Source organism: Cervus elaphus, chromosome 6 (assembly GCF_910594005.1).
Source record: "Cervus elaphus chromosome 6, mCerEla1.1, whole genome shotgun sequence".
In the NCBI taxonomy this organism is placed as follows: domain Eukaryota; kingdom Metazoa; phylum Chordata; class Mammalia; order Artiodactyla; family Cervidae; genus Cervus; species Cervus elaphus.
This window is the reverse complement of record NC_057820.1, coordinates 27,104,350-27,120,976: the sequence shown is the minus strand read 5'-3', so window position 1 is coordinate 27,120,976 and position 16,627 is coordinate 27,104,350. Positions and strand designations below refer to the sequence as shown.

The 16,627-nt window shown below is 40.0% G+C and overlaps 1 protein-coding gene across 1 annotated transcript; it reads left to right on the top strand.

Moving 5' to 3' along the window:
* Window positions 1-13,702: 13,702 nt before the first annotated feature.
* Window positions 13,703-15,788, top strand: LOC122696169 (growth-regulated protein homolog beta-like). Its single transcript, XM_043905848.1, has 4 exons — window positions 13,703-13,878; window positions 13,962-14,085; window positions 14,198-14,281; window positions 15,027-15,788. The coding sequence occupies exons 1-4, from the start codon at window positions 13,788-13,790 to the stop codon at window positions 15,040-15,042; spliced, it is 315 nt and encodes a 104-aa protein (XP_043761783.1). The 5' UTR covers window positions 13,703-13,787; the 3' UTR covers window positions 15,043-15,788.
* The last annotated feature ends 839 nt before the right edge of the window (window positions 15,789-16,627 follow it).

Genomic DNA, 16,627 nt, shown 5'->3' with positions numbered 1-16,627 from the left:
AAGGACAGTTTCCTGGTGTCCTGCTCTCAGGGATAGTGGCCTGAAACCTTTTGTTCATGCATTATTTTAGCAAACATTTACTGAAGGTTTAGTATTAGCATGGACCCTACTCACGTTGGAGATGGGGATAGAAAGAGAAAAAGGTATGAGAGTTTTATTGGAGAGCACAGATCCCAGCATGGGAGCATGTGAAACAGTGGTCCCCACAATGTGATCTGTATCCAGGGCCAAGGTAAACACTTAAATGAACTGTGAGATTTCTGATGCAGAGGTCACTTGAAATGGCTCCTGAGTGACTGGTGTCTAGGCCATGCCTGTCCTCCTGCTCTCTATGCATCCCTGCCTTGATGATAAACTCCAGGTTACAACAAAGATCTGGCACAACAAAGTAAATAAATAAATATTAAAGAAAATAAGGGGAGTCAGATACTCCCTCCTCTGAGTTCCTATAAAGCTCTATACAGTGCTAACTATCACAGACCCCCAGGCAACTCTTTGTTATACTCCCAAAGACTGAGTTTGGTAGTGGGAGAGTACTGTTTTTGGTAGTGGGAGTGTCTGCTTTTGGTTTTTTTTTTTTGTTTGTTTGTTTGTTTTCCTCCTCTTTGCAAACTAACTTAGAACCTAGTTTAGTTCCTAGGGGGTACTGTTGGTAAAGAACATGCTTGCCAATGCAGGAGATGCAAGAGACATGGGTTGGATCTCTGGGTTGGGAAGATTCCCTGGAGGAGGAAATGGCAACCCACTCCAGTTTTCTCTTTTAGAAAATTTCACAGACAGAGGAGCTTCAGGCTGCAGTCCATGGGATCATGAAAGAGTCAGACATAACTGATCATACATATACTTATTAGTGAAAGACAAATGTTGAAGAGATAAATGAATAGATGGGATAAATGCAGTGAAGAGAAAAATGCAATGAATAGAATAGAACTGTAATGAGTTCATAGTGCTCAGCAGACTAGCATCTATTTAGGCAAATTTGCTGTGGGTCCCCTATGTAAAAAGCAATGAGGTTTTCCTTTCATTTTGTTCTTCTTCTTGCCAGAGAACGTGGCTTTGTGACCATGGAGAGTGTGGTCTCTGACCTCTGCCATCCAGAAGGTACATATACCAGTGTGCATCCCAGACTGGGATTCTACGACATGAAGTCACAAGCAGCATTCTCTTCGTCTGGCCATTCTAGCTGTGAGGAGCTTGTCTTAAGGTGTCCCAGTCCATAAGCGGCCTTTGTTGTCTCAATCTTCATTGCTTTGTCAAGTACTGGAAAAGTCCCATTCCAGTAGCACTTGCCCCCGTCACAGATTAACACATCTATAGTTGAAGGCATCTCACGTTCCCATGAATGACCAGAGAAACTGTTTTCATTACACAATTAATATATATATATATATATATTTGGCTGTGACTTGTCTTAACTGTGGCATGCCGGGTCTTTTGTTGAAGCATGCAGGTTTCTCTCTAGTTGCTGTGCACAGTCTTAGTTACCCCTCAGTATGTGGGATCTTAGGTCTCTGACTGGGGATGGAATCTCTGTCCTCTGCATTGCAAGACAGATTTTTAACCACTGGACCACCAGGGAAGTCCCTTCACTACATAGTTCTTACCACCTGTGACAAGGAAGGCCTTCTCTTTCTTAGGCTAACTGGGAATTAATTTTCTGGATCTTGTGAAGGCTGCAACTTTTTTTCCCCACTATATTGTGGGATGCCTCTTGTTTCCTTGGTTAAGCCATATAAAGGGTTATTGGTCTGAGTCTCTATTGAGATTATTATATCCCACTCATCAATAGCCAGATGATGAATCTTTTGAATTGGAAAAGCTTCCATATTTGAAAAAAGAATTTTTTGAGTGCTCTCATCCTAAGCAATTGTCTTACTCTATAGAGACCATACTATAAATGGATATGAAGAAGTGCAATATAATGACTAGCCTTAAGACCCCTTTAACAAGATGAAAGAAAAGAAAAAAAAAAAAAAACCACAAAAAACAGAAAATGGAATATTACTCAGCCATAAAAAAGAAATCAAATTGTGCAATTTGCAGAGATGTGGAGGGACCTAGAGACTGTCATACAGAATGAAATAAGTCTGAGAGAGAAAAGCAAGTAACATATAATATTGCTTATATGTGGCATCTGGAAAAATGATAAAGATGAACTTATTTGCAAAGCCAAAAGAGAGACATAGAGAATGGGTGTATGGATACTGGGTGTGGGGGGAGGACTGGTGGGATGAATTGGGAGATTGGAATTGACATATTCACACTACTAAGTATAAAATAGATAATTAATGAGGACCTACTATATAGCACAGGGAACTCTGCTTAGTGCTTTTGGGTGGCCTAAATGGGAAGGAAATACAAAAAAGAGGGGATATATGTGTACATATGGATGATTCACTTTGCTGTACAGAGAAACTCACACAACATTGTAAAGCGACTGCACTCCAATAAAAATTAATAAAAAAAAGAAAGTTTTGCTAGGTTAAATTGAATGATGAAATTTTACTGACTATCGAGATCATTTCCAAATAAGATAAAATATAAAAACACTGATTATTAAACCTAAGTTTGTCCACTTTTGGCTTCTCATTACAGAAAAACTAAAGATATTTAGTTTTTAATGACCATATCTTCTGCTACATTTTAAAACATTGTTATATTGTGAGGACATGCATCCTACTAAAAAAATGTAAAACATATTTGCAAATTTGCCAAACTAAAGAATGCTGGTATTGCTTTTGTTGTTCAGTTCCTCAGTCATGTCCAACGCTTTGTAATCCCTTGGACGGCAGCATGCCAGGCTTCCCTGTCCTTCACCATCTCCCGGAGCTTGCTCAAACTCACATCCATTGAGTCAGTGATGCCATCCAACCATCTCATCCTCCATCGTCCCATTCTTCTCCTGCCTTCAATCCTTCCCAGCATCAGGGTCTTTTCCAATGAGTCAGCTCTTTGCCTCAGGTGACCAAAGTATTGGAGCTTCAGCCTCAGCATCAGTCCCTCCAATGAATATTCAGAATTGATTTCCTTTAGGGTTGACTGGCTAGATTTCCTTACAATCCAAAGGACTCTCAGGAATCTTCTCTAACATCACAGTTCAAAAGCATCAAATTCTTTGACTCTCAGCTTTGCTTATGGTCCAACTCTCATATCCATACATGACTACTGGAAAAATCATAGCTTTGACTATATGGACCTATACTGACATAACAGTTCACAATTGCTTACTTCTTAGTTTTAACTAGAAATCAAGTTAGCTAAATGTTAAGAATTCTAATTAATATATATAATTAAAACTACTATTAATAGAAATATTACAATAAAGGAAACACTTCTGTATACAGGAAAAATAAGATGTGTATTTTGGGTAAGAAAAGCTATGAAAACTTATGATGCATTTTGTTGAAGAAAATAAAGTAACTTTGTCCTAAAGCTGACTATTTTATAATGGGAAAGAGAACAAGAGAGAAATTAAAGTGAACGTACAAAGTTATAGAAGGTTTGTAAAAAAGAAATCTTAGGAAAGGAATTTTATGTGTGATCAAACTGGGTAAGATTAAATGGATTTATTATAAGAGTTTTAAACATAAACTTTAATATCAATAGCATATTTATGCAAAATTAGAACTTAATTTTCTTTCATTTGTTAAGAGGACAATTTTCTTTGATTATTACTCAGTTCTTATTAAGATATTATAAAAGAATTTCCTTTATCTTTTAAATTGATCTGCTTAGAAAACAAAGAATTTGTGTCTTTTCATAATAATTTCCTATGCTTCATGTTATCTTTATCATTGGTCTTTGATTACCTAAGTAAACAAAGTCTTCTCAATAGTAAAAGAGCTAAGTTTTGCTCAGAATTATGTAGCCCTCTATATTTGCCTTTGAAATCTTTTATTGTTACTTTGGTTAAATGGATAAGTAGGTACTGTTTCATAATGATTCCTTTTAATCAAGTGTTCAAAATCTTTCATATTTTTGACACACTTCCTCAAATCAAATTCTAAATAATTTTTTTGACCTCAAACTAACTTGGGATTTTCCAGAGGACCCCTGGAAAAATGTTAAAAGATTTGTTTTCTCTTCCTATAAAAATAGAGAAGGAGAATAAGAGAAAGATGTTACATTAATTAGGCTCATTTGGTACATTAAACTACATGGAAAATGTCTTAGATTATATTATATGGGTGAATGTTATTAATATGTTAATATCTGTTCTAGTAATTATATGAAATTCCAAAAAATCTGATGCATTCTGATTTAATGTTACTGTAATTCTTATTATCCTAAAATATTGTGTGTCACAGAAATAACTAAATTCCCTTGTCAATTGTATCGTAATAAACTTTCATTTGATCTTTAACCATTGTAATTTTTAAGTCTTTTGTCATCTATAGACAGTTAACTCTTTTACTCTGATTCTTCCAATGCAGGAGATACAAGAGACAAGAGTTAGATCCCTGGGTCAGGAATATCCCCTGGAGGAGGGCATAGCAGCCCACTCCAGTATTCTTGCCTAGAGAATCCAATGAAGAGAGGAACCTGGTAGGCCACAGTCCACCGGATTGCAAAGAGTCAGACAAGACTGAAGCGACTTAGCATACACACACATACACAGACTAAGATATGACCAGACAGCTCTAAGAAAATAAGGTGGACTTTACGGAGCCAATAAACCTCCTTGGAAAAATCTGTCTGGCACTTTCTTGAAGGGTTCATAGCAGCTTTACCAGGTAAGTAAGGTACCTGCCTCCTGAAAAATCTGTATGCAGGTCAAGAAGCAACAATTAGGACCAGACATGGAACAACAGCCTAGTTCTAAATTGGAATTGGGAAAGGAGTACGTCAAGGCTGTATATTGTCACCCTGCCTATTTAACTTATATGCAGAGTACATCGTGCAAAATGTCGGGCTGGATGAAGCACAAGCTAGAATCAGGATTGCCAGGAGAAATATCAATAACCTCAGATATGCAGATGACACCATGGCTATGGCAGAAAGCAAAGAGCCTCTTGATGATAATGAAAGAGGAGAGGGAAAAAGTTGGCTTAAAACTCAGCCTCAAAAAACTAAGATCATGGTATCTGGTCCCATCACTGCATGGCAAATAGATAGGGAAACAATGGAAACAATGAGCGACTTTATTTTGGGGGGCTCCAAAATCACTGCAGATGGTGATAGCAGCCATGAAATTAAAAGATGCTTACTCCTTGGAAGGAAAGTTATGACCAACCTAGATAGCATATTAAAAAGCAGAGACATTACTTTGCCAACAAAGGTCTGTCTAGTCAAGGCTATGGTTTTTCCAGTGGTCATGTATGGATGTGAGAGTTGGACTATAAAGAAAGCTGAGCACCAAAGAATTGATGCTTTTGAACTGTGGTGTGGGAAAAGACTCTTGAGAGTCCCTTGGACTGCAAGGAGATCCAACCAGTCCATCCTAAAGGAAATCAGTCCTGAATATTCATTGGAAGGACTGATGCTGAAGCAGAAACTCCAATAGTTTGGCTACCTGATAGGAAGAACTGACTCATTTGAAAAGACCCTGAAGCTGGGGAAGATCAAAGGCAAGAGGAGAAGGGGACGAGAAAGGATGAGATGGTTGGATGGCATCACCAACTCAACGGACATGAGTTTGAGCAAGCTCCAGGAGCTGGTGATGGAGCTGGTGATCGAGGGAGGCCTGGCGTGCTGCAGTCCATGGGGTCAGACATGACTGAGTGACTGAACTGAACTGAAGGAAGGACACTCCCTGGCAGGTGCAGGAACCTCAGGATATTTTGGGGACCTACATAAAAGAGGAGTAGGCATTGAAACTTGATAGCAACTCTTTGACTTGACTTCCTAGCCTCAAAAGGATTTCTAAAGGTCTAGTCTGAGATTCCTCATGAAAAGTTCCAGCAAAGTGAACATAAAAGAGCCTATATGGCTAATTACTACTCTTGCTGAACTTATGTAATAATCAGGTCAAATGTATTGAGACTAGACTTACTTTGCAAACAAATAAGTCTTATTGTTGTTATCTTTGATAAAAAAAAGTGGAATGTTTACAGAGAGAAAGATTATGTTTCAGCGATACACCTTTATGGATATTAGATTCTAGAGCTGTTAATTACCTTTGAGATTTTGTTTTCTACCTGTGAACTAACTGGATCCTGAATTCTTCTATTAATAGTTTCCTCCAATACCTGGCTTCAGCTGTCTAAACTAGCATTTCCAGCTTTTCTCACAAACTTATGACTTGAAATCATTAAGAAATAAAATCGCCCTTTTTCCAAAGCTGTGCAAGGGAGTTTCCCAGTGGTCCAGTGGTTAGGACTCAGGGCTTTGACTGCCATGACCCAAGTTCCATCTTTGGTTGGGGTGGTAAGATCCTAAAAGCCTCATGGCACAACTGGGAGAAAAAAAATACAAAGCCATGAGAACTGAAGTTGGATAACTTGACATAAACTTCATAGAAATCACAACAGCTCACAAATAAATAGTCTTCGTGCCTGTTGCTATGTGTGCCACTTAGAAAGATCACCACTGACATTCAAACTGTAAACCAGGGAAATCTGTCATGTTGTCACTGCCTTTCCCCAATCTATCTGAAGATGCTTTGAGCCTGGCATCTAGAAATATTCTCAACTGGCTATTGTCAAAACTCAGAGATGGGTTTACAATTTGCTGCAATCATAACTGTTGTTTATTTCTTTTGTTTCCATATTAATGCCTTACTAATTAACCTGTTTTCTCACACAATATAGACATAACTTTGGGAGCCCAGCTGCCATCACCACCTCCTAAAATGAGACATATATTTGATTGAACTGATGCATTTTCAAGACTAGGAGATTAACTGGCACATTGATTATTTTAAATTAAAGTTCCTTAAGAAATAGGTGGTGCTGGAAGAACACTCTGACCCTCCTTTGCCCTTGTGAAAGCAGGAAATAAATTTCCCATGTGAACGGTACCCTTCCTGTACCAGGAGAAAAAAAGGGACATCCTTGACATGAGAGACAGAGAATTCAGGGCCAAGAAAGATGAATAAATAAACTTCTACTTCTTCACTAATACACTACCCCATGCCCAAACCCCTTTGTCTTGTCAATTCTTCACAAATGGGTTTTTATTTTGCCTAAAAGTTATAAACTGAGCTTTTCTGGTTTCTCAGTGCTAAAGAATCTGCTTGTTGATACAAGAGACTCAGGTTCAATCCCAGGCTTGGGAAGATCCCTTGGAGAAGGAAATGGCAAGTCACTCCAGTACTCTTGCCTGGGAGATCTCATGGAGAGGAACTTAGTGGGCTACTCCAGTCCATGGGACCTCGAAGAGTCAGATATGACTTAATGACTAAACAAAGACAAAAAACTGCCTGTTTTGGTCACTTCTTTGAGTCATATTTTTGTGGGACTCCTGTATGTATTAAATTAAATTTGTTTTTCTCCTGTTAATCTATCTTATGTCAACTTAATTATTAGGCCAACCAAAGAACCAGGAAGAGAAGACAGGATACATCCTCCTCCCCTACACCTTGATGCTGGTACACACTAATGTCATTGGCCTGTAGAGACAGATGGATCCAGAAATTTAATGCCATGTTCAGACGTCTTTGTTTTTCTCCCCCCAGAGCCAGAGTCATTACATCAGACGAGATCACTGTAGGATACACGGAGACAGAAGTTGAGAGGGAATAAGTTCTCACAGCAAGCTAGGGGTAGAGTAAAGTGACACTGCCCTTATCTTCCTGGCAGTTAGTTTTCAGGATGGAGCAGCGTCTTAGCCAAGGTATTCCCACCAAAAAGCTGAACCTGAGTCATCAGCCTACAATGTAAGCAGATTTATTTGGGGAAATATTCCTTATGTATGGAACTGGAGAATCTGAAAAAGTAAAATAGGAAAGGAGAGTGTGGGCAAATGGGGTTCAATCCTGTTGGGGAACCTTTGAGAAGTCATGCAGAATATCTGCCTGAAACATGAGAAAGGGGAAAATATTTATTGACTGCCTACTGTTCCCTATTGGGCAAGAGATTTTTTTCATTGCGGTGATAAAGAAACCTTGGTGCAGAAAGTAGAGCAGAAGTGAGGGGATGTAAGCTTATACCTGCTTGCAGCCGGTTGCTGCAGCAATGACTGGGGTAGAACAGTGGACCTCCAAGATGTGAGCATTCTGAATTTTACTAATGGTAAGTTTCAAAAGGTTCATAACAACTGCAGGGTTGGTAGAATGTCACCGTTGAAGCTTCCAGTTTAAAATTAATTTCATTGATTTAAGAGTCATGGCTTTCACGGGTTTAAAGACTGTGCATAAAAACCTGGTCTTCAACTTTTGCAAAAGTTAATTGGCTTAAAGAGGCACTTGTTCAAACAAGAAAATGAATTTGTTTATTGTACTAGACTAAGCATTCCTTTCCTTATAAATATTTCTGTATTTGGGTTGATAAGGATCTCATGAATTCAAGTGGCATATGAAGGAGAAAATAATAACAACCACAAAAGAAATCTTTTTGCTTCATTTCCAAAAACAATGATTTTGATTGTCATTCCCAGAAGTCAAATTCTATATGATTTATAATTGCTGGCTACCTCTTGACGTGCTTCACTTGCTTTACCCCTTTATTTTTGGCAGCTCCTATAGATAAACTGGAGTCCCACTTTCCCTGAACATATTCATTTACGTCAGTTCTGGGTTGGGTCCAGAGACCATTACAGCAAACACTTACTGGTTTTCATCAGTTACAAGAAATAGATGAGAGATTTGGACAGCATGATTAATGCTGAAGACAAACTTTTTAAGTCAATGAAACATGATGAAGCGTCCAAAATGGGACAGCAGATATTCTGGATTTCCACATTTAAGCAAATATGAACTCAGCAAAAAATTTAATTTCCTTTCTAGGAAGCTATCAGGTAAAGTATGCATATCTACTGATTTCATTATAGTGGTATTCTAACTTGATTTAGAAAGATAAGCTTAAAACTAACCTTTTGATTTTCAAACAATTTTGAATTATAAAAGTTGCAAAGATAATACAGCTTTGGGGTACCCTTCATTCATTTTTCCCCTGTTGTACCATTTTACATCCTTGTGGTACATTGGTCAAAGCTAAGAAACCGACTTTGGCACACTACTACTAATGTATTTGAATTTCAACAGTTTTCTCACTTATTGTCCTCTTTTTATCCTAGGAGTCAATCCAGGTTACCACATTGCATTTAGTTGTCACATCCCTATGTTTTCCTCTGGCCTGTGACAGTTTCTCAGTCTTTCCCAATGCTCATGATCTTGAAATTTATCGAGAATGCTAGTCTGCTATTTAAGAATCCTCAATTTAGGTTTGAAAAATGTTTTCCTTATGACTGAAAACCACGTGAACTTTTGGAACGAATACCAAAGAGATGACGTGCCCTTCTCATCACATCATATCAGGGAGTCCATGATATCCACATGACATCACACTGATGATATTAACCTTCAACATAATTGTTTAGATAAGAAAATGTTTGCCAGATTTCTCTATGGTAAAGTTACTATTTTTACCAGAATTGGACACTTTAAGAAAATATTTCAGGCTAGATCAACGCCACAGGAGACAGTTATGCTGTTAGTGAAACCAAACTGTGGAGGAGTCTTGTCATATACTGTGTTTGCATTTTAGAATAAGTAAATTTGAAACATTCAGCTAGTGGAATTATAAACAGATTTTTAAAAATCACTCCTCTCTGGAATTTTTTTTTTTTTCGTTGCGCTGATTCTTTATTGCTGCATGCAGACTTTCTGAAGTTGCAACAAGAGGGAAGAGGCTACTCTCTAGTTGTGGTGTGTGGGCTTCTCATTTCAGGGGCTTCTCTTGTGGAGCACAGGCTTAGTTACCCCATAGCATGTGGAATCCTACGGGACCAGAGGTCGAAGCCATGCCCCCTGCATTGACAGGCATATTCTTAACCACTAGACCACCAAGGAAGTCCAAAAAATTATTTAATTAATTAAATAACTTTTTTTTGGCCACACCACTCAGCATGCAGGATCCTAGTTTCCCAATCAGGGATGGAAGCCATGTCCCCTGCATTGGAAGTGAGGCATTTTCACCCCTGAACCACCAGGGAAATCCCCTGACAATTTTAAATCATATATCACAGAGCATTGTTATAGTAACACAATGGTTAAAAGTCATTTCCTCTGGGTTAGAGTCCCAAGTTTCAATATCTGATGAATTTGGGGAAGTTCCTTAATCTCTTTGCACTTGTTTCCTTACTTGTAACCTTAAAAAGTACCACAAAGATAATAACAAATACATTCACAGAGATGCTTGAAAGATTGAATGAGTCAATATTTGTATAACTCTTAGAAGAGAGCCTGGAATTTGGCACCAAATCATTGTGCTGCATCTTGAGGTGGGTACAGAGCTTAGTAACTTGCCAATGGTATGCGACAACTAAATAAATTAAACAGCATCTTTCGTATTCACCCAGAACCCTGTGTACTTTTACAACTTGTCAGCTACCATGTTTGCTGAAGAAAAAAAGCAAATTTTCAGTGACTTGTTAACTTTGTGCTGTAGACAAAAGTTAAGAGAGATTAGAGGAAAAATAGTCTCTTCATGCCTTTCTGACTTTTATAAACCTTAGAAACTAAGCCTGCATTACTTATAATTAGAAAACAAAACAACACATTTTACAACTTTTAAAGACTAACTTTTGTATACCTGGCCTGTTTCCCATGAAATCCCCCAAAATAATTGATAACAAGGGAAGAAATAACACAAATTCTCAATTATTCCTGAGCTTGTCACCATATTTTATAGTCTTTATATTGTTTTTTCATTTCTATTGCTTAATACAAATATTATGACTCAGACAATAAAGAATCTGCCCCAAATGCGGGAGACCTGAGTTCAGTCCCTGTGTTGGGAAGATCCCCTGGAGGAGGGCATGGCTATCCACTCTAGTATTCTTGCTGGAGAATTCCATGGGCAGAGGAACCTGGAAGGTTACAGTCCATGGGGTTGTAAAGAGTTGGACAGACTAAACAACTTTCACTTTCAATACAAATGTTAATACTCCTTTAATGTCCCAGGTTTTTCTTTCAGGATCATACTGAAAAAAACTAGAATATTTTTAAAGATAGTTGTTCATTTTAATAAGACTTTTCCAATAAATAAGGTGAAGAATCTTGAATTCAAACTCCTTTCTAACAAATGAGGTGATTGAAAGTAAGGCCACAAAATAAATCAATGATAGGTCTGAAAAGTAACAACAAAAAGTAAACAAGCAAACCCACCCAAATCCCATGTAAGTACATCTCCTAGTAGAGTGTAACTGTGCATACTTTTCGAAAAAACTAATACAGAAATTTTTTAAATATAAAAAGAAAAATAGAGAGGTGAACATTCCCATCACTTTTTTTTTTCTTTATCATGAGATTCATAACAGATAGTGTTTGTGTTTAGGTTATGTTGAAAAAAGCTATTTCTATTTTATCTGTTTAACAAACATTTATAAGGCATTTATTCCCAGTCAACTCTCACACATGTTAACTCACTTCTCATAACCACTGTGAGGTGAGCAAGGAAACGTTTAACAGCATGTAGGTTCAGTTCAGTCGCTTAGTCGTGTCCGATTCTTTGTGACCCCATGGACTGCAGCACGCCAGGCTTCCCTGTCCATCACCATCTCCCAGAGTTTGCTCCAATACCACAGTTCAAAAGCATCAATTCTTTGGTGCTCAGCTTTCTTTACAGTCCAACTCTCACATCCATACATAACTACTGGAAAAAATACAGCTTTGACTATACAAACCTTTGTTGACAAAGTAATGTCTCTGCTTTTTAATATGCTGTCTAGGTTGGTCAGAGCTTTCCTTCCAAGGAGTAAGCGTCTTTCAATTTCATGACTGCAGTCACCATCTGCGTGATTTTGGAGCCCCCCAAAATAAAGTCTGTCACTGTTTCCATTGTTCCCCCATCTGTTTGCCATGAAGTGACAGGATCGGATGCCATGATCTTAGTTTTCTGAATGTTGAGTTTTAAGCCAACTTCTTCCCTCTCCTCTTTCAGTTTCATCAAGAGGCTCTTTAGTTCTTCTTTGCTTTCTGCCATAAGGGTGGTGTCATCTGTGTATCGGAGGTTATTGATATTTTTCCTGGCAATCTTGATTCCAGCTTGTGCTTCCTCCAGCATTTCACATGATGTACTCTGCATAGAAGTTAAATAAGCACAATATACAGCCTTGTGTGTAGGTTAACAGATAGCAATGAAAGTGGCACCGCTGTAGGCTGGCTGCCTGTGGGATGTGAGTTATCACCCACTGAGTTGGGCTGCCCAGAGCCCTGTTCCTAGATGCCTGTCCCTAGGCCAGGGGCCATTTTTTTCTTCTTTTCCCACTCCCATAATATTCCACATCTCCAGGAGGTCTGAATCCAACCTGGAGTTTTTGTTCAGTTGCTAAGTTGTGTCTAACTCTTTGCAATCCCATAGACTGCAGCGCGCCAGGCTTCCCTGTCTTTCACCATTTCCTGGAGTTTGCTCAAACTCATGTCCATTGAATCTAAGATGCCAACCAACCATCTTATCCTCTAGCGCCCCTTCTCCTCCTGCCCTCAATCTTTCCCAGCATGAGTCTTTTCCAATGAGTCGGCTTTTTACATCAGGTGACCAAAGTATTGGAGCTTCAGCATCAGTCCTTCCAGTGAATATTCAGGATTGATTTTCCTTAGAATTGACTGGTTTGATTTTGCTGTCCAAGGGACTCTCAAGAGTCTTCTCCAACACTATAGTTTGAAAGCATCTTCAGCCAACCTGGATAACTACACTTAAACCTCTAGACTTCATGTTGAGTCAATGCAAGAACCCTAAAACGTCTGATGAAAAACTAGTAAAGGCATCAGGTGAAAAAACTGAAATTTCTGGTCAGAAAAGAGAGACATCAATATTTCAAGAAAAAGGAGGACCAACACTGACGGTCCCCCAGCAGTGAATGGAACAGGATTTTATGTGTGTTTTCATCTTTATTTCATCAGCACACATCCGTGCAAGGGTGCTATGCTGCTGAAAGCACTCTTTAGTGTCCACGTGCTATTTTGTCCAAAGACAGACCAGCTCGCCCACAGCTTCAGAGTGACCACCAATCCCATATTTTCAGACCAACTCTGAACCCTCCTTACCTGGAAAAGGAGATCTGTCTCGAATTTGAAAGTTCCAGTGTTGCTAAGAGAATATTGAGTTGAGCAGGACCCAAAACGGTAGGTCCTTTTACAGCCCTCAACTTTCACTGAAATTAACCCAGAATTCAGCTTTTGACATTGATCCCCTTTCTCATGTATGAAATAAGCAAAACTGAATGTAGAGAGGCAGAGGATAGATAACTAAACAAAATCTACCTGCTTACTTATCTTTAATTTCCCCGGTAAAGTAAAGAAAACTGAGTCTCTCTCTAAGACGGTCTCCCCAGCCCTGTGGGGGTCTCTCCCCAGTGTCCCCAGAGCTCTCCCCTCTCCCTGCCCCGCGACCAGGGTGGCCTGAGACGCACAGCCCCCATCCGGGCTGGAGCCCCAGCGTGGCGGCGACTCACCGTCGCGTGGGGATTTGGGTACGGGGATGACACCCCAAGTGCGCTGATTACGCGTGAGACGGGCGGGGCCGCCCCTTCCTTCCGGACCTGGGATTTCCCTGACCCCGGTGCTAGCAACTCCCATCCGATCAGGATAAAAGGAGTTCACCCGGCTTGGGGAGCCACAGAGCCCGCTCAGCCAGCGCTCCCGCCAGCCTTCCCGCAACAGACACAGACCCTCCGAGCTGAGACCCATGGCCCGAGCCGCGACCGCCGCCGCCCCCCGGCTCCTCCGCGCCGCGATGCTGCTCCTGCTCCTGGTGGCCGCCAGCCGGCGCGCGGCAGGTGAGACGCGGATCCCCAGGGCGGGACGGGGGTGGGTGGGTGCCCGTGAGGACAGCCCCTAACACACCCTGTCCTTCCCGCAGGGGCGCCCGTGGTCAACGAACTGCGATGCCAGTGCCTGCAGACCTTGCAGGGGATTCACTTCAAGAACATCCAGAGCGTGAAGGTGACGCCCCCCGGCCCCCACTGCGACCAAACCGAAGTCATGTAAGTGTCACTTCTGCTGCTGTCCTCCTTATACCACCCCCCGTCCCGATGCCCTCACCCCGTCCCCCAAATGGACCTCCCATCTCACGTGGATTCTCCCTTCTCTCTGCAGAGCCACTCTCAAGACTAGTCAGGAAGTGTGTCTCAACCCCGCCGCCCCCATGGTTAAGAAAATCATCGATAAGATGCTAAACAAGTGAGTTGTAGTTTTTATTCGTCGTGTGACTGGAGTCGTTCTGCCTGCTGAAAGCTCTATCAGAGAAACCTAGGATTTAGCTGAAGGAATGAAAAAATCACAATTTCAGAATTAAATTTGCCATTTAGGTCATTAATCTGCTCCGATGCCAGAAAGACATTGCCAGTGCTTTCCATCATGGCCCCTGATTCTCCGCATTAAAATGAATGTGGGTTAAACCGCTTTCATTAAAATTCACACTGGTGTTGGCTAGTTCAGTTCAGTCGCTCAGTGGTGTCCAACTCTTTGTGACCCCATGGACTGCAGCACACCAGGCCCTCCTGTCCATCACCAATTTCCAGAGTTTACCCAAACTCATGTCCCTTGAGTCTGTGATGCCATCCAACCATCTCATCCTTTGTCATCCCCTTCTGCCTTCAATCTTTCCCAGCCTCAGGGCCTTTTCAAATGAGTCAGCTCTTCCCATCAGGTGGCGGAAGGATTGGAGCTTCAACTTCAGCATCAAATAGAATTGGTTATTTGTAGCCAATAATACCTTGAATACTGCAGGCTCCACCTCCGTTCCTGAATAAGAGTATCAGAGAGCCTAGAGGCATCTGCCACACAGGTGGCAGGCAGTAACCACCTGATGCCAGGCTGGGAGGACTGGACTCAGAAATCTCTGGAACCCAGGGAGAGGGAAAGGAGAAGGGTGCTGCTTCAGTCTTCTGGAGCAACTACTAAGGAAGACCTTTTCTTCTTGCAGGGCCACCTCCAACTGACCAGGTGGAAAACGGAGGCTCTTGGATGGCTGTTCCAGAAGTAGGCCCTGCCCCTACAGAAATCAAAGAGGGAAAAGAGGAATCACCAGCTCCTAAGGCCACCTGGATCAGGCTTAATATGTTCGAACATCTCTTAGGAGGGTTCTTCTACTTATTTATTTACTTATTTATTTATTTATGTGTTGCTTGGGTTTCAAAGATTCTATGTTAATATTTACATGTGACATGATTAAGGATGTGATCACATCTATTTGCACATCCTATCATTATTGGCATTATTTATTTTCTGAAAAAAAAAGTTTATTTAGTCCTGATTCTTACTGAGTTTGAAGTAGAAGGTTTGCAAATGTTTGCCAGTCATTAAATTAATATTTCTGAGGAGCCCGCATTATGCTGGCCCTTGTGTCAGAAGCTGGAGGGTGGAAACAGATAGTGAACTCATTGTCGGGTGGGGGGATGCATGTTTTTGTAAATGTTTTTGTAAATGCATGTGTTTGTAAATGTTTAAAAGAATGTTTGTTATTTATTGAAATGATTTCACAGTATGTGGTCAGCATTTCTCATGTTGAAACCTTAAGAGCTGCAATGTTCTAAATACCCTTTGGACATTTTATGTCTTTCTTGTAAGGCACAATGCCTTGTTTCATGTTAATTATGCAGTGCTTTTCTATGTCTGAGAAAAGAGAAGTTTAAATATTTATTGATGTTTTTACAAAGAACATGAAAATAAAATATTTCAAACTAAACACTGTTTATTTCATTTTTTTCTGAGGAAAAAATTCTACCTTTACTGGATAAATCTGATTATTTACATCAACGTTTCTTAGCTTCTTTTTCTCCTCTTGGACATTCATTTGCTACACAGATAAATCAATCTATAAGTTATATTTAATTTCATCTGCTGATAGCTGTCACTCCCCTTGGCTCTCACCAACCCAAGAATGTGCTTTTCCAAACTGTGCACTGGCCCCTTCCCCTTAGTGTGAGAGTCGCTATAATATTATGAGAGCAATAATAATATATTGCTGTTTTTTATAAGGAGCTTCTTGCTCCCTTGCTACTCAAGTATACCTCTTTAAAAATTTCTTTTTTTTAAAATTCTTGTAGCTATCTTTTAAAAAAATGTTACCTGTTCTTTATTTAAAAAAAAAAATTATTATTTATTTATTTGGCTGTCTTGGGTCTTAGTTTTGGCATGCAGGATCTTTTGTCTTCACTGCGGCATGTGGGCTCCAGTTCCCTGACCAGGGATGGAACCCTGGTCCCCCTTGGAGTGCAGAGTTTTAGCCACTAGACCACCCAGGAAGTTTCTCTTGTAGCTATCTTAAAAACAAACCTCATTTCATTGTTTTGGCTAAAGGATTTTTCAAACAACTATTAACAATTTAATGAAACTGGCAGTGAAATGATAATAAAGAGGATTTTTTTCTTCAAGACTCAAATATTTTGTGTCATCAATAGAAGCACAAAAAGTGAGTGGCTGATTAATCTATAAAAGATCTAATTGACATTTGGGTTCAGTTTTCTAACTTTCATTTATAAGTATCTCTGAGTTTGGGTTTCCTTGGTGGCTCAGATGGTAAAA